Genomic DNA, 13,464 nt, shown 5'->3' with positions numbered 1-13,464 from the left:
CTTTCTTCGGGCTTTTTGCTTTACTCACCTTTTTAACACTAACTTTCTCAGCAGCCGGTTTCTTTTTCTCTTCTTTAGTCTTAGCTGGTTTCTTAGCAGCTGGTTTAGCTTTCTTGGCTGATGATGCAGCTGCTTTCTTAGGCTTCTTTTCCTGACTCTTTACTCTTCTGACCGGATGCGCTAACTTTAAATGAACCAGTAGATCCTTTTCCTTTTGTCTGAACCAGGCTTCCACCCGCCACACGCGACGTTACCAGCTCTGCTGAAATAATGCCGCGAGAGCGGCAATTGAGATTGTAATCTGCGTGAAGGGTATTGTGGTCTGGTCAGGTCAGTTATCTGATTTAGACAGCATTTATCGGATCTTTTTCTGTTTCGTGCGAAAATGTTATATAATAATGGTAGGTGGGGCTTAGAAATCTTACCTCTACAATAGGTATTTTTAGTCACATGATCTGAAACTAAATTCACAAAAAGGCCAGGGCTAAAAATCATTTTTTCCCAATTCTGATACCTCCTATCACTCGGTCCAGTAACTGATATGTCATATGCCCTTCGGGCATACTTGTCATGAGCCGGACACGTTGCATCTAATGCAATATTTAGGCATAATTAGTAATGAATGAATGAAAAAAAAATCATTTTTAACTTACTTCCCCAAGCCATGTTTTTGGGTCATTTTCTTTTTTTTGAGTGCTGATATCCCATCTTTGGATCTACTCATGTAAACCTCATCACCATGCCCATTCTGGAAACATCTCAGGTTGCAGGGAAGTACTGCTGCCGCAGTAGAAACCCTGCATAATCACGTTCGTATCAAAGTATGAAGTAATTTTTAATCATTGGCATTTGCGAGGGCATATCTTTTCGTTTTAACGAAAGCGTTACTTTTTGTCATACCTCGTACTAAGCAGACTGCAAGGAAAAGTACCGGAGGTAAAGCTCCTAAGAAGCAGCTGGCCACCAAAGCTGCACATAAAAGCACACCAGCAACCGGAGGTGTTAAAGGTTAAAAAAAAAAAAAAAAAAAAAAAAAAGGCCATTTTCAGGGCTGTACAAATAATTTAATAAGATTCGATATAATTGCTATCATTTGTTCCCTCTTTTTTTTTTTTTTTTTTAACATTACATTTTTCCGTGGCCCACCAGCGGCCGAGCGGTAAAGTCGCTGAACACTGGTAGTTCGGTCCGAGGTTCGAATCCCGCGAACGGGCTGGCTGTATGGGCGTTTTCGTGGTTTTCCCCATGTGTAACGTGTATACTAGCCAGTTTCCCTTAGAAAGTCCTCCACGAGGGCATCCCTCCTCTTAGGCAGATAGCCCTGGAGGCTTTGCCATACTCACACACACACATTTGTTTTTCGTATTTACATTAGAAGACACTCTTTTAAAAAAGATTTCTTGTGATAGCAATTATTCTAACTAATAAAATTATTTGTAATTCTTGTAAAAGGGTTTAAAAACACCAAACTATGCGTTGTAGTGACTTTCGAAATTCAAGATTCGAACTACTTTTTAGTACAAATGTATATGGCAAGATGGCGCCACTTCTAAGATGCGCTTTAAACTCCGTTCACCTATAGTTTCCCACAGAAGTTTACTGATAAGTTATTGTTTTAAAATGTACTTGAAAACTTAAACGAATGTGTCCAGAATTACAGAATATTATTCTTATTAAAACTTATCTTATGAATATTAATTAACACTACTTCTCATTCTCATAAGTGGATGACAGAAACGTGAAGAGAAAAACCTGTTGCTAAATTCAGCTTTCTTCGTTATTGCTTCTCTTTCAACTGGTGCAATGTTTCATTATACAAGCTTGTGCTATATAGTTTTGCTATTTATATATATATGTACTCATAGTATGAGTACATAAGTACAGTGAGTAACTAGTGTATACAATTAAAATTAAAAATATACTCTTGAATGTAAATATACTTACTGTACAAAAATAATTAGATATATGAATGTATACACATGCATACATACGTACATACACACTCATTGAACATTTCTTCTCCAGAATATATAAGAGCACTATGTTTATACCAAAAATAGCTGCTGTAGAGAAATCTGCACATGAATGAATATGTTGTGAAGCAAAAGAGAAATTAAGAACTGTGATTTATTCGGCCAAATCAAACACCAGTCAGTTACAACCAAATCACTAAAGCTGTAAGTGCTGTTACATATGGAAAACGTAGTTCATGTCATGACATTTTTAACAGTTATTGAGCATAGTATTCAATATAAAAGAAAACATAATGCAACCTTTTTTTTTTTTTTTTTGTTGTTGTTGTTGTTGTTTTTTCCATCCTCTTTAATTGCTTTCAGTTTCTGCCTTGCAGTGAGGTAGTTTGGCACAATTCATTTATATTAAATATCTTAATTTTGTTGATTGCCTGAACTCAGTAGTTCTTAATTTCATATCACACATGCCTAGTGCTATTTTCACGCATGAAGCTGCTGAAAAATTATCAGTAAAGACATAAAGTAAGTAATTTAGATCAAATTTTTCATAAAGACAAAAAAATGAAATTAATAATTCATATATTTTAGATAATCCTGTAAATGCAATAACGTATTTAAGAAATGTTAAAACCAGAACTTTTCAGACAAGCAATACCCCTACTTTATTTATATATATATATATAACGAAAAAGTAAGCTCTACACAGCTGTTTATTAAAAGACTTGAATTTCAGAATGTAAAAAAAAAAGTAGAAGAAATGCTATGCTGGAGCAGATCTGCATATATATTTAAATTCTCTAAACATAAATAACTATCCAGGTAAGTTGATTTAGGTATGGCTTTCTTTTATTGAAAATACTTAATTACATAAATGGGAAAAGGAAACAAAGAAGTTTTATAAATTTTATTTCTACACTAAATAATGTCACACAGAATCAAAACACATTGCAGGAAAGTACTGGAATCATTCAGTGAGGCAATACAACTGTTGCCACTTACACTGTATGTAAATAGCTATTGAAATGCAAATTAACCCTCGATATCTATTTCAGAGTGGGGCAGGCAGATGCAATAGAATTCATTGTTCAAAAGAGTTCTGTTGTGCTGAAGTGATCACTCAACTTATAAAGTGGTCAGATCAAATTGCATCCTGTATAGCAAGATGGTGCATGTTTAGGGTAAAGAATGTTCAAGAACTTAGCATTGTTCAACTAAATCTGTAATATATATAAATAGGAATGTAGTTTTTATTGAAAGGTAAGTTTATTCCATAAGTAATAGGAAAATTTGTAGGATAAAAGCATTTTTCAAAAACCATATTTTTCTTCTTAGTTTTTCTTTCTGGTGTATAAATGTTTATTTTTTATAATAATTGTTTTGGAAAAAAGAAGGATATCCCATAATTCTAAATGCTTGGTGAAGGCTTCCACTTATCATAGTGGATCTTCATGTGAATATTTTACTATGTATTTGAAATTTTCATCATGCATGTGCTTTGATTACGTTTTACCCTTTTATGTTGAATATAAAATTGGAAATTCTATGAGTATTTATTGTGTTTAATGTTTAGTGTTTATGATATATTTTTTAAAAAGAAAAATATTCTGTAATTCCAAATGCTTGGTCTATCATATGAAAAACTAAATAGTTTTTTTTTCAAACTTATTAATCATATTACATACATGTTCTGAGCTGGAAAGTTGGAAGAGTGTTCTTGCTGTGGATTAGAAATGCTTACTGACATAGCACTCTTAATTTAGAGAGTATTCCTTGATGGATACCGAATTTATTGCAATTTATATTGAGTGACATAATCAGATTTAAACATGAATGCAGTATCAGTTCTCATTTGAGTAGTCAGTATCGCTTTCTGATGAGGTAGAAAAAATAAATAAGCAGTTGCTGACATACCGAAAGACAGCTATGTTCATTGTTGTACCTGATAATTAGAATCTTGTTATCATCATTGAACTAGTAGTACAATATTTAGAACTACTTCCATTTAAGCATATTTTAAAAATTTACATGAAAGTGAGGTAATACCTTGTGTTTAGAAACAAGAAGTCATCTTCACTTTAATTAGGTCATTTAATGCAAATGGAATATCATCTCACACAGCTGAAATCTGATGGTTATGAGATGCAACATTAATTCACTTTGTGAAAGGAAAGGACTTTCATCGAATTTGTTGTTACTACTGACAAAATCAAATGTTTTATATTCGATAAGTGCACAGAACCAGAAGTTCAAACAATTCGTGATGCATACACCTGAAAGCAACAACACTGATATGAAGACATTTTGCTGAATTTGATAAATAGCAAACTTATGGAAAAACAACTGCATTGAAAGCTATTAAGGCTGATGTCAGCCAATGAATTTTGATACCAAGGAATCATGAAAGGCAAAGCATAGACTTATTTCACCTCTCATTATTGTGCGTATATAGGATTAGATCCACATTTTGAAAGAAAGAAATTGGATGCAGAGCAACAAGGATAAAGATGAGCTGAGATGTCAACTTGCAAAGTTGAAGTATATCATTAAATTCTTTTGCAAAGAGTAAGTGTGAATTCCTTTAAGAATGCCTATGTGAAATGAGTGATATGTGGCATAGAATTTAAGGATAAGCAGGCAACAGCTAATCTTTATCATTAGGGCCTTTTTTTATAAAGAAAGCTTTGAAAATTTATTTAGAGCTGGTGTACTTGGTGATAGCTTTGGTACCTTCCCCAACAGCATGTTTTGCCAGTTCATCAGGCAACAACAGTCGTACTGCAGTTTGAGTTTCTTGCCTAGTGATAGTACTCCTCTTATTGTAATGAGCTAAACGAAAAAATTCTGCTGCAATTCTCTCAAAGATGTCGTTAACGAAGAAATTCGTGATGGACATTGCTTTGCTGGAAATACCAATGTCGGGATGAACCTGTTTCAAAACCTTGTAGATATAAATAGCGAAAGATTCCTTCCTGCGCTTTTTCCTCTTTTTCTTGTCACCAGCTCGTTCTCATCCAACTGCTTTAATTTCCATCCAACCTATCTTGGAGAGAAAAAGTTCATTATAATATATGCATATTCAAATTATTTTTATTACAGTTTACTATTACACATATTGTGGGTTGTAGTTATTACCTTCTAATTTATTGTTTCCCACCCAGCTATAAAAAAAATATGTTTCCCAATGGGAAATGCTTCATAACCTTTATGATTCATAAAAAAAAATATCACAGATGTGCATCAAGTAAAGGAATACTTTTGAACTCAGAGTTTTGGGTTACGTACATGTTATTTATTTCTGTATATTGTAAATGTCAACGGCCATACTATGCTGAAAGTACCGGTTCTCGTCCGATCACCGAAGTCAAGCAGCATCGGGCGCAGTCAGTACTTGGGAGGGTGACCACCTGGGAACACTGCGTGCTGTTGACATATTTTAGTCTCGTTAAAAATTTTTATGCTTCCATAGTAATAATTATTTAAAACACCATTTTTTGTGTGTACTATAGGAAACCTATACTATTCAATAAAATTAATCAGTGGGTGGAAATGCCAAAGCATCTATCGAGCTGATGACATGAAATACTGCAAGAGATCTTGATGAAAACATGAAGGAAAGTATAAGCATTTGGTGAATTGTTATTTATTTAAGATGAATTTAATTACAATATGACACTGGTAAGAAAGTAAATTAATAAGTAAACACTGGCATTCTTAAAAGTGATTAATAATAACTAAAAAGGGAACCATGAGCCAGCCTAAAGGTAGAAAGCTTTTTAAAATAAGATAAGCATATCATATAAAAATAAAAGCTCGCATAAGTAAGTCATAATATATATATATATATATATATTTTTTTTTTAAATTATAAAATTTATATACAGATGGTCTCATTATAGGAGATAACATTTGGGCAGAAAGAGTTCATCTATTGAGTTTGCATATTGTATTTCAGGTAACTTGGTACTGATTTTCTGAAGAATTTTGGCTATTGAAAGACCCTTAAATAGATTACCTATTTCCTTTAGAAGCTTGTAAACTTCTCCTAGGGAGCTTTAAGTTGAGGCTACTGGTATTAGTACTGTTTACATCAATACAACTTGTATTGACTGGGTGTCTAACATAATCGTATTTCCACTTGTTACATTTGCATAAGATAACTCATTAGTACTACGGGATCTATTACATATTATCAGTTTTCCAGTACAATTTACATAGGTCTGGAGTTAGTTTTGTTGGGTTTTGGAAATTTAGGACAACCCCTAAAATTGGCGGTGTGTCCTACTTTGAGGCAGTTGCAACACCTAACTACTTCTAACCTTTTAGTCTATGCATTTGTGCAATTTTCCTAACTTTGAACCCCATGTTACTTAATTCTTGTTTAATTTCATCTATCGAACAGTCTATGAGAAGGCCTCTGGCTAGTACTTTAATTAGTCGGTCATATTTTTTGGTAATGAGATAATAATCAATTTTACATCTGCCGTTATAATTGGTTATACCTCGATGAGCATCTTCTGTTTTGGGAAAGATTTTCCAAAAAATCACCCCCAAACCTTGCCCGCGAAATTTAATCCCGTATCTTGCTTCATATTTTTCTTGAAATCTGAATACTGAATTGGTGGTTGGGCTTAGGCAACATTTTCAACATATTATTTTCATTGCTGTCCGAAACATCTTTGGGTAATTCATGAAATTTATTACTGAGGGGAATTTCAACATTATTCTTTATCAATTTAGATGGTCTGGCCGTTTTTTTTACTCGATTTTTTGACGGCCGTTTAAGCTTAGAAGTCATAAGAGAATTATTATCAGAAATATTAACATTACGGGTATGAATATCCTCCATAATGATAACACAGTCACTATTAGTCTTCACCTGATTAGGGGTATCAATAACATCAACATTGCAAACAGCACTAGAATTTTCATTAACATTATATTCATCATGCAAATTAAGAACCAGTCCACCATAATTAAGTTTAACAATATTATGATGTAATTCACAAAATGCTTTGCACTTATCTTGAAATAAAATTGTTAGCTCTTCACAAATAGTCCTAATTTTCTGGTATTGTTCTATGCCAGGCGACATTGTTTTCTGTGTAAAGAGAGCGTGGCGAATTTTTACGTAATCCTTGAGGTCAGTCGGTTCTTTCAATAATAAGTCGTTACATTCGCTATTCAGTTTTTCATGAGCGTATTTAACAAGTTCATCCGGCAAACCCGACACCAAAGAATACACGAGGCGACGAGCAACAGCTTTCGCATCCTCGAAAGTTAATGGGGGGAAAATCATTTCCCGCCATCTTAATTTCACAAACATAATCCAACGGAAACACTTAGAAGTTCATCACAGTTCAAAATAAAATCCTCAATAATTAGCGCACATCAAAATATGTATAGAGATAAAAGAAGAGCACGAGGGTCGCGTGAAAATGGCGATCCACACAGAAGAGGAGCACTAACAAATAACGTCACATAAGCTCAGCATCGAATCCATATGCTACATTTATGATGACAGCAGTAGTTAACTAATTAATTTTTGTCTCTACTTAAATATAAATTTTTTAATATCTGTATAGTGAACTCAAATTCTTTATTTCTTAATTAACACAGTGATTAAATAGCGTTCCGTACGGCTTCGACAACGACCGAAAATTATATTCATTTTTCTTTTCCTGTTTCCGGATGCGGAGTCAGTTTATTTTACAGAATAAAATTTCTTGTACTCCAGAACTCTTTTCATTCATTCAATCAGTATTGCTATTGAAATGCAACCTGATCTTTTCGATTTTAAATTACATTAATTGTTTGTAATTCTATCACCCTCCTAATAATTTCTTCTTATTGGGCGAACCGACACTTTTTTCGTATAAAGCATAAAAATGCGCGTCTGGATCTGCGAGGCAGGTACTCCGTAATTTGAAATCATTGGCATTGGCGCGCGGCCACTTATCTGAAGTTTTTTTTTAGGCTGTCATATAATTTCACCTCATTCTTTTTGAGTTAAATTAAAATTAGCATTTAATTTTCTTTTTATATATCTGAATTCTAACACAATAATGTTAAAGTTCCAATTTCTTTTTGACGTATATTCTCTATATTTCATAAATTTTTTGGATGACCTATATCTAAAGCGCTCACACATAGGACTCTCTTCTTCAGGAGCAATGAAGTCTTTTGGAGTCAGGTTTCGCTGCCTTTACAGCTTTCTTCGGGCTTTTTGCTTTACTCACCTTTTTAACACTAACTTTCTCAGCAGCCGGTTTCTTTTTCTCTTCTTTAGTCTTAGCTGGTTTCTTAGCAGCTGGTTTAGCTTTCTTGGCTGATGATGCAGCTGCTTTCTTAGGCTTCTTTTCCTGACTCTTTACTCTTCTGACCGGATGCGCTAACTTTAAATGAACCAGTAGATCCTTTTCCTTTTGTCTGAACCAGGCTTCCACCCGCCACACGCGACGTTACCAGCTCTGCTGAAATAATGCCGCGAGAGCGGCAATTGAGATTGTAATCTGCGTGAAGGGTATTGTGGTCTGGTCAGGTCAGTTATCTGATTTAGACAGCATTTATCGGATCTTTTTCTGTTTCGTGCGAAAATGTTATATAATAATGGTAGGTGGGGCTTAGAAATCTTACCTCTACAATAGGTATTTTTAGTCACATGATCTGAAACTAAATTCACAAAAAGGCCAGGGCTAAAAATCATTTTTTCCCAATTCTGATACCTCCTATCACTCGGTCCAGTAACTGATATGTCATATGCCCTTCGGGCATACTTGTCATGAGCCGGACACGTTGCATCTAATGCAATATTTAGGCATAATTAGTAATGAATGAATGAAAAAAAAATCATTTTTAACTTACTTCCCCAAGCCATGTTTTTGGGTCATTTTCTTTTTTTTGAGTGCTGATATCCCATCTTTGGATCTACTCATGTAAACCTCATCACCATGCCCATTCTGGAAACATCTCAGGTTGCAGGGAAGTACTGCTGCCGCAGTAGAAACCCTGCATAATCACGTTCGTATCAAAGTATGAAGTAATTTTTAATCATTGGCATTTGCGAGGGCATATCTTTTCGTTTTAACGAAAGCGTTACTTTTTGTCATACCTCGTACTAAGCAGACTGCAAGGAAAAGTACCGGAGGTAAAGCTCCTAAGAAGCAGCTGGCCACCAAAGCTGCACATAAAAGCACACCAGCAACCGGAGGTGTTAAAGGTTAAAAAAAAAAAAAAAAAAAAAAAAAAGGCCATTTTCAGGGCTGTACAAATAATTTAATAAGATTCGATATAATTGCTATCATTTGTTCCCTCTTTTTTTTTTTTTTTTTTAACATTACATTTTTCCGTGGCCCACCAGCGGCCGAGCGGTAAAGTCGCTGAACACTGGTAGTTCGGTCCGAGGTTCGAATCCCGCGAACGGGCTGGCTGTATGGGCGTTTTCGTGGTTTTCCCCATGTGTAACGTGTATACTAGCCAGTTTCCCTTAGAAAGTCCTCCACGAGGGCATCCCTCCTCTTAGGCAGATAGCCCTGGAGGCTTTGCCATACTCACACACACACATTTGTTTTTCGTATTTACATTAGAAGACACTCTTTTAAAAAAGATTTCTTGTGATAGCAATTATTCTAACTAATAAAATTATTTGTAATTCTTGTAAAAGGGTTTAAAAACACCAAACTATGCGTTGTAGTGACTTTCGAAATTCAAGATTCGAACTACTTTTTAGTACAAATGTATATGGCAAGATGGCGCCACTTCTAAGATGCGCTTTAAACTCCGTTCACCTATAGTTTCCCACAGAAGTTTACTGATAAGTTATTGTTTTAAAATGTACTTGAAAACTTAAACGAATGTGTCCAGAATTACAGAATATTATTCTTATTAAAACTTATCTTATGAATATTAATTAACACTACTTCTCATTCTCATAAGTGGATGACAGAAACGTGAAGAGAAAAACCTGTTGCTAAATTCAGCTTTCTTCGTTATTGCTTCTCTTTCAACTGGTGCAATGTTTCATTATACAAGCTTGTGCTATATAGTTTTGCTATTTATATATATATGTACTCATAGTATGAGTACATAAGTACAGTGAGTAACTAGTGTATACAATTAAAATTAAAAATATACTCTTGAATGTAAATATACTTACTGTACAAAAATAATTAGATATATGAATGTATACACATGCATACATACGTACATACACACTCATTGAACATTTCTTCTCCAGAATATATAAGAGCACTATGTTTATACCAAAAATAGCTGCTGTAGAGAAATCTGCACATGAATGAATATGTTGTGAAGCAAAAGAGAAATTAAGAACTGTGATTTATTCGGCCAAATCAAACACCAGTCAGTTACAACCAAATCACTAAAGCTGTAAGTGCTGTTACATATGGAAAACGTAGTTCATGTCATGACATTTTTAACAGTTATTGAGCATAGTATTCAATATAAAAGAAAACATAATGCAACCTTTTTTTTTTTTTTTTTGTTGTTGTTGTTGTTGTTTTTTCCATCCTCTTTAATTGCTTTCAGTTTCTGCCTTGCAGTGAGGTAGTTTGGCACAATTCATTTATATTAAATATCTTAATTTTGTTGATTGCCTGAACTCAGTAGTTCTTAATTTCATATCACACATGCCTAGTGCTATTTTCACGCATGAAGCTGCTGAAAAATTATCAGTAAAGACATAAAGTAAGTAATTTAGATCAAATTTTTCATAAAGACAAAAAAATGAAATTAATAATTCATATATTTTAGATAATCCTGTAAATGCAATAACGTATTTAAGAAATGTTAAAACCAGAACTTTTCAGACAAGCAATACCCCTACTTTATTTATATATATATATATAACGAAAAAGTAAGCTCTACACAGCTGTTTATTAAAAGACTTGAATTTCAGAATGTAAAAAAAAAAGTAGAAGAAATGCTATGCTGGAGCAGATCTGCATATATATTTAAATTCTCTAAACATAAATAACTATCCAGGTAAGTTGATTTAGGTATGGCTTTCTTTTATTGAAAATACTTAATTACATAAATGGGAAAAGGAAACAAAGAAGTTTTATAAATTTTATTTCTACACTAAATAATGTCACACAGAATCAAAACACATTGCAGGAAAGTACTGGAATCATTCAGTGAGGCAATACAACTGTTGCCACTTACACTGTATGTAAATAGCTATTGAAATGCAAATTAACCCTCGATATCTATTTCAGAGTGGGGCAGGCAGATGCAATAGAATTCATTGTTCAAAAGAGTTCTGTTGTGCTGAAGTGATCACTCAACTTATAAAGTGGTCAGATCAAATTGCATCCTGTATAGCAAGATGGTGCATGTTTAGGGTAAAGAATGTTCAAGAACTTAGCATTGTTCAACTAAATCTGTAATATATATAAATAGGAATGTAGTTTTTATTGAAAGGTAAGTTTATTCCATAAGTAATAGGAAAATTTGTAGGATAAAAGCATTTTTCAAAAACCATATTTTTCTTCTTAGTTTTTCTTTCTGGTGTATAAATGTTTATTTTTTATAATAATTGTTTTGGAAAAAAGAAGGATATCCCATAATTCTAAATGCTTGGTGAAGGCTTCCACTTATCATAGTGGATCTTCATGTGAATATTTTACTATGTATTTGAAATTTTCATCATGCATGTGCTTTGATTACGTTTTACCCTTTTATGTTGAATATAAAATTGGAAATTCTATGAGTATTTATTGTGTTTAATGTTTAGTGTTTATGATATATTTTTTAAAAAGAAAAATATTCTGTAATTCCAAATGCTTGGTCTATCATATGAAAAACTAAATAGTTTTTTTTTCAAACTTATTAATCATATTACATACATGTTCTGAGCTGGAAAGTTGGAAGAGTGTTCTTGCTGTGGATTAGAAATGCTTACTGACATAGCACTCTTAATTTAGAGAGTATTCCTTGATGGATACCGAATTTATTGCAATTTATATTGAGTGACATAATCAGATTTAAACATGAATGCAGTATCAGTTCTCATTTGAGTAGTCAGTATCGCTTTCTGATGAGGTAGAAAAAATAAATAAGCAGTTGCTGACATACCGAAAGACAGCTATGTTCATTGTTGTACCTGATAATTAGAATCTTGTTATCATCATTGAACTAGTAGTACAATATTTAGAACTACTTCCATTTAAGCATATTTTAAAAATTTACATGAAAGTGAGGTAATACCTTGTGTTTAGAAACAAGAAGTCATCTTCACTTTAATTAGGTCATTTAATGCAAATGGAATATCATCTCACACAGCTGAAATCTGATGGTTATGAGATGCAACATTAATTCACTTTGTGAAAGGAAAGGACTTTCATCGAATTTGTTGTTACTACTGACAAAATCAAATGTTTTATATTCGATAAGTGCACAGAACCAGAAGTTCAAACAATTCGTGATGCATACACCTGAAAGCAACAACACTGATATGAAGACATTTTGCTGAATTTGATAAATAGCAAACTTATGGAAAAACAACTGCATTGAAAGCTATTAAGGCTGATGTCAGCCAATGAATTTTGATACCAAGGAATCATGAAAGGCAAAGCATAGACTTATTTCACCTCTCATTATTGTGCGTATATAGGATTAGATCCACATTTTGAAAGAAAGAAATTGGATGCAGAGCAACAAGGATAAAGATGAGCTGAGATGTCAACTTGCAAAGTTGAAGTATATCATTAAATTCTTTTGCAAAGAGTAAGTGTGAATTCCTTTAAGAATGCCTATGTGAAATGAGTGATATGTGGCATAGAATTTAAGGATAAGCAGGCAACAGCTAATCTTTATCATTAGGGCCTTTTTTTATAAAGAAAGCTTTGAAAATTTATTTAGAGCTGGTGTACTTGGTGATAGCTTTGGTACCTTCCCCAACAGCATGTTTTGCCAGTTCATCAGGCAACAACAGTCGTACTGCAGTTTGAGTTTCTTGCCTAGTGATAGTACTCCTCTTATTGTAATGAGCTAAACGAAAAAATTCTGCTGCAATTCTCTCAAAGATGTCGTTAACGAAGAAATTCGTGATGGACATTGCTTTGCTGGAAATACCAATGTCGGGATGAACCTGTTTCAAAACCTTGTAGATATAAATAGCGAAAGATTCCTTCCTGCGCTTTTTCCTCTTTTTCTTGTCACCAGCTCGTTCTCATCCAACTGCTTTAATTTCCATCCAACCTATCTTGGAGAGAAAAAGTTCATTATAATATATGCATATTCAAATTATTTTTATTACAGTTTACTATTACACATATTGTGGGTTGTAGTTATTACCTTCTAATTTATTGTTTCCCACCCAGCTATAAAAAAAATATGTTTCCCAATGGGAAATGCTTCATAACCTTTATGATTCATAAAAAAAAATATCACAGATGTGCATCAAGTAAAGGAATACTTTTGAACTCAGAGTTTTGGGTTACGTACATGTTATTTATTTCTGTATATTGTAAAT

The 13,464-nt window shown here is 33.4% G+C and overlaps 1 protein-coding gene and 1 non-coding gene across 6 annotated transcripts; one reads left to right on the top strand and one right to left on the bottom strand.

The window, feature by feature from the left end:
• Positions 1-4,831: 4,831 nt before the first annotated feature.
• LOC118203942 (uncharacterized) lies at positions 4,832-8,182 on the bottom strand. Of its 5 annotated transcripts, none has more exons than XR_004760689.2 (2): positions 5,986-8,178; positions 4,832-5,013 (listed from the first exon to the last, which is right to left on the bottom strand). XR_004760689.2 is itself a non-coding variant. In XM_035376256.2 (2 exons), the coding sequence occupies exons 1-2, from the start codon at positions 7,294-7,296 to the stop codon at positions 4,905-4,907; spliced, it is 552 nt and encodes a 183-aa protein (XP_035232147.1). In that variant the 5' UTR covers positions 7,297-8,182; the 3' UTR covers positions 4,832-4,904. The 5 variants fall into 5 exon arrangements, 3 of the variants coding, with proteins under 3 accessions (XP_035232147.1, XP_085665730.1, XP_035232148.1); XR_004760688.2 differs by having other exon boundaries at positions 4,832-5,009; XM_035376256.2 differs by having other exon boundaries at positions 4,832-5,009; positions 6,850-8,182.
• LOC118203949 (5S ribosomal RNA) lies at positions 5,284-5,402 on the top strand. The gene has a single exon (XR_004760692.2). It is a non-coding gene; the product is annotated as a 5S ribosomal RNA (ribosomal RNA).
• Positions 8,183-13,464: the final 5,282 nt, after the last annotated feature.

This window comes from Stegodyphus dumicola, chromosome X2 (genome assembly GCF_044657685.1).
Source record: "Stegodyphus dumicola isolate Sdum_Otavi_A_Nest chromosome X2, ASM4465768v1".
NCBI classification, from domain to species: domain Eukaryota; kingdom Metazoa; phylum Arthropoda; class Arachnida; order Araneae; family Eresidae; genus Stegodyphus; species Stegodyphus dumicola.
This window is presented reverse-complemented; position numbering and strand designations above follow the sequence as displayed.